The sequence below is a fragment of the Theropithecus gelada genome, chromosome 13 (genome assembly GCF_003255815.1).
Source record: "Theropithecus gelada isolate Dixy chromosome 13, Tgel_1.0, whole genome shotgun sequence".
NCBI lineage: Eukaryota > Metazoa > Chordata > Mammalia > Primates > Cercopithecidae > Theropithecus > Theropithecus gelada.
In genome coordinates this window covers 58962815-58981358 of record NC_037681.1, presented here as the reverse complement: position 1 = coordinate 58981358, position 18544 = coordinate 58962815, and the positions used below count along the sequence as shown (strand labels likewise).

The 18544-nt window shown below is 41.6% G+C and overlaps 1 protein-coding gene across 3 annotated transcripts in view; it reads left to right on the top strand.

Moving 5' to 3' along the window:
* Positions 1–2734: 2734 nt before the first annotated feature.
* The window catches only part of HNRNPLL (heterogeneous nuclear ribonucleoprotein L like), a 41687-nt gene continuing 25877 nt past the window's right edge, over positions 2735–18544 (top strand). For 2 of the 3 annotated variants that reach the window (XM_025354630.1, XM_025354632.1), the window contains exons 1-2: positions 2735–4069; positions 15030–15148. In XM_025354630.1, the coding sequence (XP_025210415.1) occupies positions 3881–4069; positions 15030–15148 (308 nt within the window). In that variant the 5' untranslated portion in view covers positions 2735–3880. The remainder of the gene's footprint in view (positions 4070–15029; positions 15149–18544) is intronic. The other variant, XM_025354631.1, reaches the window with a different exon arrangement.

Here is an 18544-nt window from a genome sequence, read left to right as displayed (position 1 = left end):
CTGCAGCTTTAGGGCAGGTTTACTTGTTTTCTTTTCTTTTCTGTTTCAACAGGGTTTCACTCCAACACCCGGGCTAGAGTGTAGTGGTGCAATCACGGCTCACTGCAGCCTGGACCTCCCTGGGCTCAGGCAATCCTCCCACCTCATCCTCCTGAGTAGCTGGGATTACAGGCACGCACCACCACTCCAGGCTAATTTTTAAAATTTTTGTAGAAACGGGGTCTTGCCACATTGCCCAGGCTCGTCTCAAACTCCTGGGCTCAAGTGATCTGCCTGCCTCTGCCTCCCTCTGTGCCTGTCCTAAAACAGGTTTCTTAATCTCCCCTAGACTGTTTCTTTAATTGTATAATGGGAAGAGTAATAATAATGCCTCTGGTAGAAGGCTTCTGTCAGAATTTATTGACAAAACCCTTTCAGTGGTTAGCACAGTGACTGACACTTTAAATGTGCTATTAATTATTATATGCATATTATTACATATGGATGCTTGTAGCCTATCTCTTGGGTATAAGCCTTGTTTCCACAACTTGATTGCAAGCTTTGAGAGGGCAGGAACCCTCTCACATAATCCTCTCATCACCTAGCACAGTGTCTTATAAATATAATAGGTCAGTAACAAGATTTAAAACTAAAGGGCAATTTGAGGCTAGATTGATTATAAAGGCCCTTGACTCTCAATTTCCCTAGGCCTGCCCCAAGCCTGTCTCCTACTCCAGTATAACTGGAGTGCCCTTTGAGCTGTGGCAATGGGAGCTCTTGGCTGCTGCCTACTCGACAGCAGCCAATTCAATCAAGTGTTCAGAAAATAGTCAAAGGTCTGAGACCATAATGCATCAGAGGTTCCAGACAGTCCTGGCATTTAGGAGCTGTTTCTGCTTTTCTTAGGTATTTCTGGCTACTGGGCAGTATGTAATTTGTCTCACCTAGGTGAAATCATGTAGAATATAATTTATGTCCTCCCTCTTTAGCTCTTCTCATGGCACGGTGATGAGTTAGCTAGTATTTTCCTTATCAAAGGACCTACTATCACTGTTTGAACAACTCATCTGCAACAAGCTCACATTTCACCCATGGTCAACGAACTGACTGAAGTCCTTTAAAAATGCTTTCTGAGTTTTACTTCTTCAATTTTTTTTTTGTTTTTTGTACTCAACTGGGCTATCACAAAAAGAACACAGTTTAATACTGGTACATACTGGCTTCCACCTGCTGTTTGTGAACGCTGAGCACAGCAGCCCTAGGTTTGGCAAGGCTGGGTTTCCTTACCCATTGGTGTGAGAGTTGCATTGTAACATGGTATAATCCATAGGTTGAATGCAGGGCTTTGAGAGTTTAAAATATTTGCATCTTCACATGAAATATTTGGAAAGTTTGTATAAGGCCTAGTAAATCCAGTTGTGAGTGAATAAAATTTACCAAACTAAATTCACCTAGCATACGAAAATGTACACAAAACAAAATTAACAGGTAGTTGCTCATACTTAAAAGATATTTAGTGCTTCTCATCACTCTTGATTTCACATAATATTCTATTGTTTTCTTTCTCCGAAAAAATAATTGTTTTAAGCTCTCAGCTCTTCTGCCGCTTTTACTTTGAGCAAATTAAAAATATCTTGGGAATGGCCCATCTCACCTCATCAAAGACGTTTCCTTTGTATCAAGTTTATTAATCCGCTCATCCTTTCCTGATCTTTGATACTGAGACAGCTATAAAAAGGACAATGGATGCTAAAGATAACACACGAAGTAGGTTTGTTAGACCTTTTTTTTGACCCTTGGTATCTTCAGCTTTCTGAAGGCCAGGTAGTGTCTGCATTCTGAACATGTTAGGGGACATATGAATCCATAGGACATATTTTAAGCAGAATTGTATCATTGTTTCCCTTGCTGCTATTTTACTTTCCCAAACCATTGCAGAGCTTTTTGCCAATGACATTTTCTCATCTGCAGCCAGCTCTGCGGCTACCTTTTGCTATTTCTTCTGTCGACTTCCATTTTAATTTAAAAAATAAATTTATAATTTTTTTAGTTCTGTTTTGTCAATGTATACCTGCAGCCGCACATACATTTGATTATAGCTGCATAGTATGGAAAATCTTGCAATTGGATTCCAAAATGACAGGCGGTGTAATTTACAACGTACAAAAAGTGTTACATTAAAGCACTCTCAGCAATAAATAAAAATAGCTTTTTTGGAGGAGGAAATAACTTTGGAGAGAACTAGGCTGGAGGAGGAAGCAATCTACACTGCTAGGAAAGGAACAGCCACATCTGGGGAAGCATCTGAGGGACAAGGACAACGGAAACACAAGAGGCTCTTGATCTCAGCTAATCCTCCAAGAGGCACCTGACAGGGGGCAGTTAGGTTACCTTGATTTGCCAGTTTCTCTCCTGAAAGATACACTGGACCTTTATTTCCCAAGGACTACTCATTCAGCATTGTTGAGTACCTAAACTGTGCTGGAGATTGCACAGGAACTGGGCTTGCGAAAATGAAAATTGCACACAGTTCGTGTCTTCTGGCGCTCCCAGAGTTTTAAAAACAGAACATCTTAAGAGGGAGTTATAAGGGGCCCTGTTACAAAAAGAGAGCAGCAACTAAAATCTTGGAAGAGCCCTCAGGACGCCACAGAGGAAGCAAGCTGTGGTCACATAATTTCCAAAGGCTTTTGTATCTTTCGACAATAAATGATCAAGTGAAATACAACACTGTCCGGAAGAGAAAGAATTGGGATGGAGGATGAGATTTTATATGCAAGGATTAAAACATATTTAACTGGAGCAGGGACTTACGGGACAGGCAAGTCCCTTACATTGTCAGTAAAGGGCGCAGGTTACAAACAAGTTGTAACTGTTCAGACCTACGCGCGCCCGCGTGCAGCGCCTCCTGCCGACGCGCGCCTCGCAGCCTTCAGTCGACGCTGACAGCTGTTCTCCAACACCCAGCTAGGGGCGGGAGAGTCCGCCCACTTCTACCAGATTTTGAACACAAAACAGTGGAAAGACCACTTTCATGGCTCCAAACCGTTTTCTCCCTTCATCGCCTGCAATTTTGGGGCTCTTCGGGGGGTATGTCTGCTGGGATTTTAGAGGTTTTCTTCCTCGTTCTCTTTTGAAGAGGTGACACAAAGCATTTAAATTAGCGGTAGGGCGGTTAACACCCGCAGCCCTGCCCTCCCTGCACTTCTCGTCGCTCGTCCGTGTTCGCTCCACGCCTGGCCTCGGGTAGGAGCCGCACAGCGCCAACGGTCGCTGGGTCGCAACCGCTCCCAGGCGGCGCGCGGCGGACGTTGCGCGCCGGGCCTCGCAGGACGGCAGCGAGTTCAGAAGGCGCGGGGAGGGAGGCGAGGCCGAGCCGCGGGCGGCTTTTGACGAACGGCCCTCACAGCCAATGGAAAACCCGGTCGACTTTCCCGCCCCTGCCAATAGGGAGCAGGACCCGGGCCGGGGGGGCGCTTCCCGCAGGCTGCGGTGGATTCGATCCTGAGCGACGGCCGCGAAGGCGGGGGCGGAGGCTCGGCCTGCGCAGCTGGGAGCGGCTTAGGGGAGGAGGGAAGACCGGAAGCCACGGTCGCGTCCCCATCCTTAGATTCGCTCCTCCGGGCAGGGAGCGGAGACTGAGGAGGAGGGAGAGGCTGGATGTTGGCTCGGTAATTGAGGGGAGCGGCCGCTCCGGAGCCTCTTCCCGGGGCGCCCCCCTCAGTCCGTCCGCGCTTCTCAGCCGCCCGTCTCCTGGCCGCGCAGTCCCCGCGGACGGCCGGGCCGCGGAGACCCTCGCAGAAGAGGCGCTGCCGGCGGCGAGGACTGGCCGGCGGCATCCGAGGCGCGCGTCCCACCGCCACCCCCACCCTCCTGCCCGCCGGTCCCTCCGGCCGCCGCCATGTCCTCCTCCTCTTCCTCCCCCAGGGAGACGTACGAGGAGGACCGGGAGTACGAGAGCCAGGCCAAACGTCTCAAGACCGAGGAGGGGGAGATCGACTACTCGGCCGAGGAAGGCGAGAACCGCCGGGAAGCGACTCCTCGGGGCGGGGGCGATGGCGGAGGCGGTGGCCGGAGCTTCTCCCAACCGGTAACAAAGCGCGGCCCCCCTGTCCGCTGTGCCTGGCTGCTCCCCGGGAAGCCGGGCCGGTTGGCGGGGCCTCGGTGCGGGGCCTCCCGCTCGCTTTATTAGCCTTTTCCGGTGCGCCGACCCGGTTGGCGAAGCGCCCACTCTTCTCTTTGGGGCTTGTATTCTGGCCTCTACCTGTTTCCCGCATCCCGACTGCGAACCCGGCCCTGTCTTGGCCGCAGGCCCCACAGCGAGTCCACTGCCGGGCCCTGAACTTGGGGAGGGTCGCGGCGCGGCGGCGGCTGGGAGGCGTCGCTTCCGCTCTGGAGGGTTTCGCGGCTCGGAGAGCTCTTTGTTAGTTTAACTCCTCGGGCTCGGGGCCAGCGTCGGGACCACCGGTTCCCTTCAGCCCCTCTGCCCGCAGCATCCGCGCGCTGGTCACCATCCCGGGATGGTTGCGTCGATTCCACCGGGGGCTCTCCGACTCGGATCTATGGAGAGCCGTAATTAAATAACAGATTATGCCTTGGCGTTCACATGCTAGTTCCTTTGAAGGTTTCATTTAAAAAATTTTAAAATTAAACTCTTTATAAGCATGGCGTGCATCCTTTGCTCTACCCAGTTTTGTGATGATTGCTCAGTGCACTTTTTACCTCTTCGGTTACATCACTTTAACAGAAGTGTTGGCCGCTGTTGGTACACCCCTACCTTCAAGTAAAACAAATCTTAAAATTACTAAAGTTTCTCTTTGGTAATTTATTCCAGATTTGCCCCATGAAAGGATGAACTGAGCTAAGGGCTGCATTAAACGCACATTCCCAGAGCCTTGTCTTTCTCTTACCAGAAATGTTAGCGGGAGACAGAAGGAATGTGATCATTTTGTCCACAGCAAGTAGTTAGCTTCAGTTGGATGGAGACTTTAAGGAAACAAAGCGGAGCAAACGTTATTGCCCTTTTTTGGTGCACTTAAGCTGTTTTAATGACTTAGATGTTTTTTAAACATTTAACACATGTGAATTGTGATTAATTCTGCAAACTTTAGCAGAATTATGAAATTGTACACATATATCCTACTATTAGGTTAAAAGGATTTTTACCTTACCTTTTAAAAACAAGACGCTCATTAGAAGCCCTTTATAGCCGTTTGAGTTTTTAAATAAAAATAAAAAAGGCTGGTCAGTAGTCCCCAGCGTTACAGTGAGGGCGAACTTTGCAACACATTTAAAAAAGGAACTTTTTCTCTCAGTCTTACGGTGTTAGCTATTACTTTAGATTTTTGTGCCTAGCTATTTGAAATATTCAAAATGTAACTTGGAAGTATGAATGAAGGAAATGAATTTTTTCTTAGGAAGTTTCAGTTCAAAGCCAACTCTTGTGGAAATTGGTAACAGGAATATAACTGATATTTAGATGTATTTGTTCAGTGTACCGCGTTGCTAGAAATCTTGCTTGAGTTTTTGTGTAGCATCATGAAATGTCTTCAAGCATTTTGGAAAAATACTTAAATCAGTTTAGAAAAAATTTGTTTTTGAAAACAGATAAAGCATTAAATCAGTAGTATTATTTTGGATATTGGGAAGAAAATAACATAATTAATGTATCCAAAGCGAAGAGTATGGAGCGGTGGAAATGGCACTGAGTAGGGTTTGGGGATGGTCAAGAGTCTAGTCTTAGCATACTTTTTTTTTTTTTTTTTTTGAGAGGTTCTCTCTCCATGGTCCGCAGCTGGAGTGGAGTGCAGTGGCGCATGATCACGGCTCACTGCAGCCTTGATCTCCCTGGCTCAAGCAATCCTCCTACCTCAGCCTCCCGGGTTGCTGGGACTGCAAGCCCGCATCGCCACGCCGGGCCAATTTTTTTTTTTTTTTTTTTTTTCCTGTATTTTGTAGAGAAGGGGTTTCACCATGTTGCCAAAGCTAGTCTCTTAACTCTTGGGCTCAAGAGATCCACCTGACTTGGCCTCCCAAAGTGCTGGGATTACAGCCTGAGCCACAGCACCTGGCCTTAGCATACAATTAATGTGAGTCTGAGAAAGTCAGTTTACTACTCTGAGTTCTCTTAGTCTGTAAAATATGAAGGTTGAAACACATACCTTTTTTACCCGAAGCTGTAGTTAAGTGATTAACGTAATGCTAATGCTGCTTTTAAGTTACCCAGGCGGGAACTGACACAAGCAGATTGAGGTATAACTTTTAATGTTTTGTTTATCTTACTACTGATATGTTTCTTAGGAAAGGGTGACTTGTTTTCATTTAACAGTAAAACCATTATTGTACTATGAAATCTAATGAAGCCTTGTTTATCTTGTTTTTAAATATTTTTCATGTAATTTTTTGATACTGTTTTGAAATCGTGGCAACTATGGAAACCTATACATAATAAAATTCTATTATTAGGATAGGCATTCCCCGGAGAGAAGTTTACTGTCTTGTGCTTCTTCGTTCGGAGATTTGGTAATTCATTGTAACTGAAAAGGGTTTTGCACAACTTCAGTGGCCCTTCAGCCGAGAGAAGAAATACCTCTGTGGTCAGACTGTTAAAGTAAATGCAGATTAGGTACAATGATGGCATTCTTTTCAAATCTAGTTGGAAGTTTGTAAAGTGCAAAGTAAGCCTTTGAAGATTTACATTGTTTGGTTTTTTTATGATTAACCTTGAGTGCTTTGATAATATATTAACTAGGTTTAAAGAGGAAAATGAATATTTAAGAAAAACATAGTGGTTCTACAAAGGCTCTTAACTTAAAAATTAATGGATAATTGTGAGTGATCATTATGTTGAAGGTATAAAGAGAAATGAGAGAAAAGTTAGTACTTTAGATATGAGAAATAAAACCCCCTTCAAATTTATGTCTTCTGGTACCTTTTTTAATAGAGCAAAAAACTCCTAGGGTTTTTCACATTCACTGAGCTGCATTGTTGAATAAAGCTTGATTATAGAGGTTCCTGCCACATATTGTACAGTTATTTTTCTCTTGTGGAGTAGTGTTCTTAAATTTAATAGGCATGACCTTCAAGATCGTATTAATAGTAAGTTTCTGTATCTTCTTACTTTTAAGAAGGCAGCTTGACTTGAAAATATTAAGGCTTCACTTGGAAATATTAAGGCTTCACTTGGCAAAACCACTTGAGGAATTGGAATGGAGTGCTAATTTATTTTGGAGATTTTAAAGTTTTTCTTTTTTCTGCTAGTAAATAAATAGGCAAATCAGATATTAGGTGGTTTGCTGATGAAGTGAAAATTTGTTTCTCAACTTTTAATAAATAGATGTGAAAGATGGCAAAATGCCAAGATAAAATTGTAGCTCCTAGGATTTCGAAACAAAGAATTATACAGCACATAGAAAATCCAGTTTTAATTCAAGATACACTATTCTGTTATACTTGCACAATGTATATTACAGATGATAGCAATATTACTGTGATCTATTACATGCATATGGGTTGGGAGATGGGATGAGGTCACTTAGCTCCCACAGGAGAAGTTTAGAAGACTGTAGTAACTACTTCCTGGAAATAAAATAGTTAAAGGATGTGTGCCCCAGAGGTAAGTGCCAGAGCCTGAAGCTTGCATAGCAGTAGTGTCTTGTGTCTCCTCCAGATAAGCTGTTCTAGTAGAATGAGGATTTTTAGGCTTAGTTTGGGGAAAGAAATGAAAAGTAGTAGGTTTTACCATCTTTTGGTTTTAGACTGTTTCTTCATGTTAGTACGTTACGGTGAAAAGAGCTGTTCATAGAGCCAGTAGCACAATCAAGGCGAGTATATTGGCTCTGTTAACAAGCTTTTTCACTTAACCTTCCTGGAACTCAGTGATCTCTAACCTCATTTAAAACATGATAATTGAGCTTCTACCATATATCAGGTGATGGGGCTATGATAGTGAAAAAATATTAGATATCTAAAAATCTGTGGTTCTACATCATGTGTTGCATTTTTTGCCTCCATGAAATTGAATCCAACTTTCAGGACTTACAGTCACAGCAACAACTTAGATAAGCTTAAGGAAAACAAAAAGGGAGCGGGGTAGAAGATTTATTGGCCTGTGTAACTGGGAAAGCCAAATTGTGACACTGGTTTTAGGAATGGCTGGATCCGGGGATTTAGATGATGTCATAGAGACTTGATTCTCTTTCCATGTTTCAATTCTCCTTTTCTCTTGTGTAGTGGTAAAGCTAGGCTGACGTTCTTATAGCTAGCAGCTAAAGAGCATCCTGTCTTTCCCAGCCTGTATTTATCCCTTCTTATCAAGCATTTTTGATCTTCCGCTCTTCCCCCATCTAATTAATCACCAGGCCACCTCTGAGGTTGAGGAGGCATGACCGTGTGATTGAAAATACCCATGTATGATAATAATACGGAGTTGTTTTTATTGGTTTTTTTTGCATGTTTTTATTTTTAAGCAGAAGGGGTAAGGAGTTCTGGGTAGGCAAAACTAAATGATTCCTATTATGTGAACAACAAAAAAAGTTTATTTTTTAAAAAGTTACTTCACTCATATGGCTATGATTTTACATCTTTGCTCTGTTATGTGATCAAATGTACTGAAAAACTTAGGATAGGAAAGTTAGTTTCCCCATATTTTAGATGTGCTTCTTTACAAAGAGGAAAAGACCAGGAGACGTAATTATTTAATTTAGTAAGGAAAAAATGTGATTAAACATTGTGTGGGTTAAAATGATATTTACAGCTGCCCATTAAAACTTTGTCCCTTGATCTATATGAAGTGTCCAGAGTAAGATAGGCGATGGTTTTATGTCTGGAAATACTGTACCCATTCTTGGGACTACACTGATAAATTTTAATGTATCCAGACAAAGCTTACCGGAATGGAGAAGGCACTACAAGTTGCATCATAAAAGGAGTGACAGAAGAACCTGGAGGATATTTCGCCTGAAGAGTAAACTTAGGTGTGACTTAATAAATCATTACAAATATTGGTAATTGAAAGATTATGTAGAAGAAGGAAATGTAGATGAGGTAGGGTGTGCTAACTAATGTTTATTGAACCTTTTTTATACTGTACTGAGCTTTTCTTCTCTTCAGTAGAGTTTAGTCCTTAATCTTCAGTAGTCAAAATTAGCATTTAACATTAGTATTTCTGTGAAGAGGGAGTAGTGAAAAAAAAATTGTATTATTAAGAGTTTGTTCCTGAAATGGCCTTTGAAGGGGTGAGAATTTGAAATGTCTGTAAGTAGACAGGTCTAGAGCCTGTAGTAGAGACCAAATAATGCCACCATTATAGTTAACCCAATTGACCTAAAGAAGAGATTATGCAAGTTTGTAAAGTGAATGTATGTTGCAAGCGTGCCTTCGTTTTCTGGATATGCAGCTGGTCTGGTAAGCAATAGATATAGAAACGAGAGAGCCTAGGTAACTAAACATCTGAAATGGAAATAGCTTGGGCTCCTGTATGAGGAAGGATTAAAAGACTCCTTAAGCTGGAGAAGACGTGACCACAATATTAATATATTGATGGGGAGTAAAAACAAGACTGATTTGTTCATTAGTTTAGGAATCAGCTTCATAGTATGATGCTTAAAAGAGGTTATTTTAGAGTAGGTAAAATAATCTCTACAGGCTGGACGCCGTGGCTCACAGCTGTAATCTCAACACTTTGGGAGGCTGAGGTGGGTGGATCACTGGAGGCCAGGAGTTCAAGACTAGCCTGGCCAAAATGGTGAAACCCTGTCTCTGTTAAAACCACAAAAACTAGCCGGGTGTGGTGGTGCATGCTTGTGGTCCCAGCTAGTCGGGAGGCTGAGGCAGGAGAACTGCTTGAACCTGGGAGGCAGAGGTTGCAGTGAGACCTTATGCCACTGCACTGCAGCCTGGGCCACAGAGTGAGATTCCGTCTCAAAAAAAAAAAAAAGAAAAGACTCTACAAATGACACCAGATTTCTTGTCACCAGTATATAGTACAGGTAAAGAAAAGAAGTGATTTAAGAAGAGTATGAGTATTTTGGGGGAAAAAGAGGGGGAAAACGAAGCTCAGGAGAGGATGATAGACAGATAGTTTGAAAAGATATCTTTGATATATTGGTTTTATATTTGGAAACAACCATGGGTTTTTTTTGGTTTTGTTTTTAATAAAACACTACAGAAGGAATGAGAAAATTGTGTGTTAAAGAAAAGGGGACCTAATTTAAAAATAGACGTATCAAGGTAGATAAACTTATGAATGGCAGATTCATTGAGTGGGAATAAGGGAAATACAAGGGGGTGAGGGGTATGTTTTCTGCCTTGAGGTTGAGACAATCATATCTTCCCCTAATTACCATACTGAGTATATTTAACATTGTCCAGCTTTTTTTTTTGAGATGGAGTCTCGCTCTGTCGCCCAGGCTGGAGTGCATTGGCGCAAGGTCTCACTGCAAGCTCTGCCTCCCGGGTTCATGCCATTCTCCTGCCTCACCCTCCCAAGTCACTGGGACTACAGGTGCCTGCCACCATGCCCGGCTAATTTTTATATTTTCAGTAGAGATGGGGTTTCACCATGTTGGCCAGGCTGGTCTCAAACTCCTGACCTCAGGTGTTCTGCCTGCCTTGGCCTCCCGAAGTGCTGGGATTACAGGCGTGAGCCACTGTGCCCAGCCCACATCATCCAGCTTTTAAGTGATGACTGTGGTTTCAGTTTATTCTACTTAGGAAATATAATTTAATAATAATATATTAAAATGAGATTTTTTTTGAGAGATCTAAAAATCGATTGTATAATCCATTTCTTTGTAAGAAGAGCAATTTGAAAAATAGTTATATTTTTTAGCACTATACTCATGATAGTGGTTACCTATAATGGGAAAGGAAGGGGATAGTAAGAGCAGATGCGATCAATTTGTGGGTTTTTTTTTTTTTTAAGACAGGGTCTTGCTCGTCACCCAGGCTAGAGTGGCACGATCTTGGCTCACTGCAACCTCCACCCCCTGGGTTCAAGCAGTCCTTCCACCTCAGCCTCCTGAGTAGCTGGGACTACAGGCATACCCTACCACACCCAGCTAATTTTTTGTGTTTTTGCTAGAGACCGGGTTTTGCCATGTTGCCCAGGCTAGTCTCGAACTCCTGAGCCTCGAACTCCTGAGCTCACCTCTGCCTCCCAGAGTGCTAGGATTGCAGGCGTGAGCCACCACACCTGGCCAATAATGTTTTATTTATTAAATTGGATGGTGGGTTCATGGGTATTTCTTTTTTTTGAGACAGAGGCTCTGTTGCCCAGGCTGGAGTGCAATGGTGTGATCTTGGTTCACTGCAACCTTTGCCTCCTGGGTTTAAGCAATTCTCCTGCCTCAGCTTCCCGAGTAGCTACAGACGTGCACCACCACTCCCAGCTCATTTTTGTATTTTTAGTAGAGATGGGGTTTCGCCATGTTGGCCAGGCTAATCTCAAACTCCTGACCTCAGGTGATCTGCCTGGGTTGGACCTCCCAAAGTGCTGGGATTACAGGTGTGAGCCACTGTGCCTGGCCATGGGTATGTTTAATAAAGTTCTTCATACCTTTTTGTAGGCTTTAAATATTATAAAATAATTCTGCAACTTTTTATTACATAAAATGTTCAACTTACGTATACCCTTCACTTAGATTCAGCAGTTTTTAACTTTTTGCTGTGTGGGGTTTTATCTCTACATCTGCATATCTATATTTATATATATACTTTTTTCCCCTAAACTCTTTGAAAGTAAATTTCAAACATGATGACATTTCATGCCTAAATATCACAACATTCTTAAGAATAAGGATGTTCTTTTATATAACCATTACTATTTTCTTAAAGACTGTGATAATTAATTCTATTATGTGATAATTAATTCTATTATGTTAACCTAATATCCAGTCTGTATTCAGATTTCTTTAGTTGTCCCTAATATGTATGTGTTTGATAGTAGTTTTAACTATTGTATAATAAAGGCTCACATACAGCGTTTGTTTTTTTTTTGAGATGGAGCCTCACTCTGTTGCCCAGGCTGGAGTGCAGTGGCGCAGTCTCGGCTCACTGCAAGCTCCGCCCCCTGGGTTCATGCCATTCTCCTGCCTCAGCCTCCCGAGTAGCTGGTACTACAGGCGCCTGCCACCATACCCTGCTAATTTTTTTGTATTTTTAGTAGAGATGGGGTTTCACCGTGTTAGCCAGGGTGGTCTCGAACTCCTGACCTTGTGATCCATCCGGCTCAGCCTCCCATAGTGCTGGGATTACAGGCGCGAGCCACCGCGCCTCGTCATCATTTGGGTCTTTTTTTTGAGATGGAATCTCACTCTGTCGCCTAGGCTGGAGGGCAGTGGCACAATCTCGGCTCACTGCAACCTCCGCCTCCTGGGTTCAAGCAGTTCTCTGCCTCAGCCTCCCGAGGAGCTGGAATTACAGGCATCCTCCACCATGCCAGAGACGGGGTTTCACCATCTTGGCCAGGCTGGTCTGGAACTCCTGACTTTGTGGTCCACCCGCCTCAGCCTCCCAAAGTGCTGGGATTACAGGTGTGAGCCACCATGCCTGGCCCAGCATTTGGTTGCTGTATCTCTTAGTCTCCATATGGAATCTTCCCTCCACTGTTTTTTGATACTAACTTTTTGAAGAGTCCAGGCCAATACAGTTTTCTGTTGCCCTTTTATTTTACCTTTGTCACCTGATTTCTAAGAATGGACTGATACGATTCTCTTAATTATATCTTGCAGATTATTATTGTCTAATTATTTTGAGAGTAAAACTTGTTATTCTTTAAATACATGCTCTGTTTGGCAGGTAGGTATTATTTAGAGCTCTTCCTGCTTTATTCATTTCCAGTTATATTTAAGAATGTAATGATGATATGCACATTTGATTGTTCATTGTTAATGTTGCTTAAGAAAGTGTTGATTTTTTTTTTTTTTTTTTTGAGACAGAGTCTCTGTCAGTGTTGTGATCTCGGCTCACTGCAAGCTCCGCCTCCTAGGTTCACACCATTCTCCTGCCTCAGCCTTCTGAGTAGCTGGGACTACAGGCGCCTGCAACCACGCTCGGCTAATTTTTTTGTATTTTTAGTAGAGACGGGTTTCACTTTGTTAGGCAGGATGATCTCGATCTCCTGACCTTGTGATCTACCCGCCTCGGCCTCCCAAAGTGCTGGGATTACAGGTGTCAGCCACTGCGCCCAGCCAGAAAGTGTTGATTTACTTAGGGTATAGTCAGAATGATTCATTTCTAACTTAGTGGCATGTAAGGGATATCTGTTTAACCATAGGAAAGATGGGGCATCAGCAATTCAAATAAATTCCAAGGATTGAATTAGTATTGGCAAAGAACTGAGTTTATTTTTTGGATTTGACAGTAGCCTGAGTAGTTCTCTGGTTACTTCATATAGTTAAATCAGTTCCTTTCTTTCAGCTGTGACATAAATTTTTACTGGCAGGGCACTCCATTTGTTGTATTTTCCTAACAGTCTTTATAATAAAGAAAAATCGGTGAGTCATTTAAAATAGCCTTAATGAGATTTAATTTTCTTAAAACAATTGTTAAATTTTAATGGCAAAATAGTGCTTTCAGATTAGTCTGGTTATGGAGAAAAAAACTTTAAAATTTTTTTGTATAGACAAGGATGTACATGGTGGAAGTCATTTCTGAAGTTATGATGCAAGAGAAGTGCCTGATGGCATTTGTAAATACAGATCTTTGTCTTAATGGTACTTGAATAAGTAAATGAAAGCTATTTGCATTTTCAAAGTAATTTTTACAGATAACTACGTTTAAAAATAAAGTTTAAGACCATATTACATTTTGAAACATCCTGCCCTGCATACTCGAAGATACACAATATTCCGTAGATGCCCAGGAGAGCTTGCATTTTTGAGTAGTTCTTGTTCATCCCCCTGCCTTGCAAAGATAGTACCCTTGTATGAATTTAAGTTGTCATGTGTTTAATTAATTTATGCTGCTAAGTGAGTATCTTCAAGTTATAGTGGGACTGGATAACCAATTAAACAAGAACAAAAGGTGATACAAATCTACATTACAGGAAAGATAAGAATATTATCTTCATGTTGAGGAAAAATTTTTAATTGGAACTTTTTGTTCATTTGGACTAGTTGAGATTTTGATTTTATGGAGGTAAGACTGAAATGAGTATCAAATATGCTTCCAGTTGTAGCATGCCCTATGTATCTGCTAAATTTTCTTTCTGAGATTTTCTTGAAGTAGAAATGTTATTAAATAATATCTTTGTACTTCTTACTGAGATAGAATACTCCCTTTTTAGAGATTAAAAATTTTAAAACAAACGATTATTTTATTCTCATATCCTTTTGCTAACTTGTGAATTGCGATTTGGTTTGGGATTTTAAAAATGTTTACTTTTTTTAGAGGTGGAGTCTCGCTCAGTCGCGCAGGCTGGAGTGCAGTGATATGATCTCGGCTCACTGCAACCTCCGCCTCCCGGGTTCACGCCATTCTCCTGCCTCAGCCTCCCAAGTAGCTGGGACTACAGGCGCATGCTGCCACGCCCGGCTAATTTTTTGCATTTTTAGTAGAGACGGAGTTTCACCGTGTTAGCCAGGATGGTCTCGATCTCCTGACCTCGTGATCCGCCCGCCTCGGCCTCCCAGAGTGCTGGGAAAAATGTTTACTTTTTAAGCAGATTTGAATTTACTAAAAGATGCAATTCAAGTTAGACTTAAAATTTTTTTTTCTTTTTTTAAGACGGAGTCTCACTTTGTCACCCAGGCTGGAGTGCAGTGGCACAATCTCGGCTCACTGCAAACTCCACCTCTCAGATTGAAGCCATTCTTCTGCCTCAGCCTCCACGGTAGCTGGGACTACGGGCATGTGCCACCACTCCTGGCTAACTTTTGTATTTTTAGTAGAGATGGGGTTTCACCATGTTGGCCAGGCTGGTCTTGAACCTCTGACTTCAAGTGATCCGCCCACCTCGACCTCCGGAAGTGCAGGGATTACAGGCGTGAGCCACCGCGTTCAGCCTTAGACTTAAAAATTTTTAACTAGAAATTATTTTCTCTTGCTAGGAGGCAGGTGGAAGTCATCATAAAGTTTCTGTTTCACCCGTCGTCCATGTTCGAGGACTCTGTGAATCTGTGGTGGAAGCAGACCTTGTGGAAGCGCTGGAAAAATTTGGGACAATATGGTAAGGACGATAGGGACTTCATGTAGATTGAAAACAGTGTGGCAGAATAATCCTTGCTTGCTTGTTACAAGCCTTGATGTTTAGCATAGTAAATACTGTTTGTATATATAAACAAAGTAGGATCTATTGTTTGCCTATGACTGTATTTCTTTGGAACGTTTTAAGCCTGCTATTTTTAACCTTCCTGGGTGATGCATGGATGTATTTTTGTGGAGCTATGATCACTTCTCACTCCCCAGCAAAGTTGTGTAAAGAAATTATGTGCACTTTTCATCTGATTGTCAAATGGGTACATGAGTCCTGTTCAAACACTCTTTAAACCAGTGAGTTGATTACACACTTCATCTTCAGAGTTTCGAGTAGTGATGCTTAAATATTGATTTTTTTCTTCTTGATTTTGGAATATTTAGGAATTGGCAACTAAAAGTAAATAGATTAAGGGTAGACATTATTTGTTTAGGTGCATATTTGTGTAAGTTCTTTTGTTTATGTGCATACTACTATGAGTTCTTTTTATTTTTTGAGACAGGGTCTCACTCTGTTGCCCAAGCTGGAGTGTAGTGGCACATTGATGGCTCACTGGAGCCTCCACCTCCTGAGCCCAGTTATCCTCCCATTTTATCCTCCCTAATGGCTAGTGCTACAAACACATGCCACTATGCCTGGGTAATTAAAAAAAAATTTTTGTGGAGATGGGGGTCTCTTGACATTGCCCCAGCTGCTGTCGTGGGCTCAAGCTGTCCTCCTACCTCAGCCTCCAAAAGTGCTGGGATTATAGGCTCTCTGAGTTCTTAATGCAAATCATGAGCAATATTTTATCCTAGTTTGTCTTCCTTTTGTGAGTTGTATTCACACAGGTTCCCCCTGTCTCTTCCCACAGCTGGTGTATGCTTAATAATATTAACTTAAGTGAAAATGTAATTAGAAAAGTGAATCTGCTGCCAAAAATAGACACTTAAAAATTCTAAATTATTTTTGGAGTATGCCCGGCTGTTGTTCTTTTCTTAGTATAACCTAGAGTTGATTTTATTATTTTTTTCTTGATGAATATGTTTAGAGCTTTTATTATAGCTACCGAAGACACAGATCAAGTTCAAGTATATAAATAGAAGAGAAATTTCAATGTATTTTCTCAGATACTACTTCAATTTTATAAAAATTCATGGTTAAGTTTTTGAGTATTGAGAGGATAATGCATAGATAGTGACGTAGTGATCAGAGATGTCCAGCAGAGGGTATCCAGCAGAAATGGATTATTTCTTCAAAGGAATAGTAGTATTAGGTGATACTTTCCATCATGGTATAATTTTATTTTGTTCGGTGACCTCATTGAGAAGTAAATGACTTGGCAAATACACATTAACCTTGGACGTACAAATTGAGAATCCACGTGGGCATAGTAAAGTTTGTATGTTGAAAGTGTATCACTAAGTTGATTATATCAATTCTCAGTCATTTGGAGTGGATATTGAAATTAAATATGTGTGGAGAGTTACGTATTAGGTAGACAGACTCCTTAGACCTTTAGTCTTGCTGTTGGCAGTAGACTAACCCCAGTCTCTATAAGGACCTTCTAATGATTATGTAAGTGGCACGTTGTCCTGTGGAATTATAAAGAGGTGGATGTCTGTGGTTTATTTTTCTTCTATTCTTGTATATTTAGGGCTTTAAAATTTATTTTCTTAGGCAGATGTCAGAAAACAAGTTGATGAGCAAATACAAATGGAAACTTTGGGAAGCACTAACTATTTTGATGTTAATTAGTACCATGACCTGAAGGTTAGGGATTAAAGAAAGAACTATTTTAAGTTAGTAATTTGAATTACTCCTGGGTGGCCTTTGCATTTTTAGACTCTAGGTTGTTTGATCCTTAGTCTCCGGTAAAGTCTTCCGTATGTGAATGTCATTCAGTTAATTTGCATCATTTGCTCTCAAGATTGGTAGTTATGTGGTTAGAAAAGTCTGTGAAATAATTGGAACAAATTAGTGTGTAATTAAGAGCTTAATTGGCATAAATAAGTATAATAGGAGTTTCAGTTGTATGAAATGAACTTGCATAAGAGGTGGCTGCTATTAAGGCTGAAAGAACCTTGAACAGACTCCAGTAGAAATTTTGCTTCAAAATGTTACAATTTGGAACCTTTCCCTTTATTTAATGGAAGGTGTGGGATTATAAACAGCATAGAAACTGTTTATATTAAAATGGTGAATTACCAAGTTCAATATATAGTATGCTTATATCTAAAAACTAGATGCATAGGAAAGAAGCTCAGAAGAAAATATAACAAGATATTAAGAATGGTTGTGTTGTGTCAGGATAAAATTGCTTGTATTTGTTAACTTTTGTTATTTTTCTATACTGTATGAATTATAATGAAAAGAATATTTAAAGTATATGTTGTATTTCTTTTTCCCCTTCTCTCCCATTAAAGGAGGTATTAGGAAATGATTAGTTTTACAATACAACATTTGGGACCCGGTTTGTGCACTAAATCTGTTGTCTTCTCCTATGTTTTTTTTAGAAATTAGTAAAGATGTTTAAATTGATGGAGTTAAAAGCATTGATCCCACCATGTCCCTTAGCTTTTTTGTTTCTTTAGCCTTTTCTCTCTTTGATCTCCCACTCTTTCTCATATTAATACCTTTTTTCTTTATTTTTTTGAACTCCTGGGCTCAAGCAGTCTTCTCACTTCAACTTCCCAAGTAGCTGGGACTATAGGCACAAGCCACCATACCTGGTTTCATATGAGTGCGTTTTAAAGATTGAAAAAAACCTGTGCACCAGACAATTTAAGCACATGGTAAAATGTCTATAACATTTCAGTTTTTTTTATATTGAATATTGGCAATAAAAAGGAAAATAAAACATTTTAATTTTTTCTTCATTGATGCTACTTTTCTGGGTAACCTTCACTTTTAAGTTGTGCTTTTATCTCATTTCTTTTTTTTTTTTTTGAGACAGAGTTTCACTCTGTCACCCAGGCTGCACTGCAGTGGCGCGATGTCGGCTCACTGCAACCTCCGCCCTCTGAGTTCAAGCAATTCTCCTGCCTCAGCCTCCCAAGTGGCTGGTATTACAGGCACCTGCCATCGCGCCCAGCTAATTTTTTTTTTTTTTTTTTTTGAGACGGAGTCTCACTGTCGCCCAGGCTAGAGTGCAGTGGCACGATCTCGGCTCACTGCAACCTCTGCCTCCTGGACTCACACCATTCTCCTGCCTCAGCCTCCCAGGCACCCACCACTATGCCTGGCTAATTTTTTGTATTTTTAGTAGAGACAGGGTTTCACCGTGTTGGCCAGGCTAGCCTTGAACTCCTGACCTTGTGATCCACCCACCTCGGCCTCCCCAAAGTACTGAGATTACAGGCATGAGCCACCGCACCCGGCCAGCTCAAT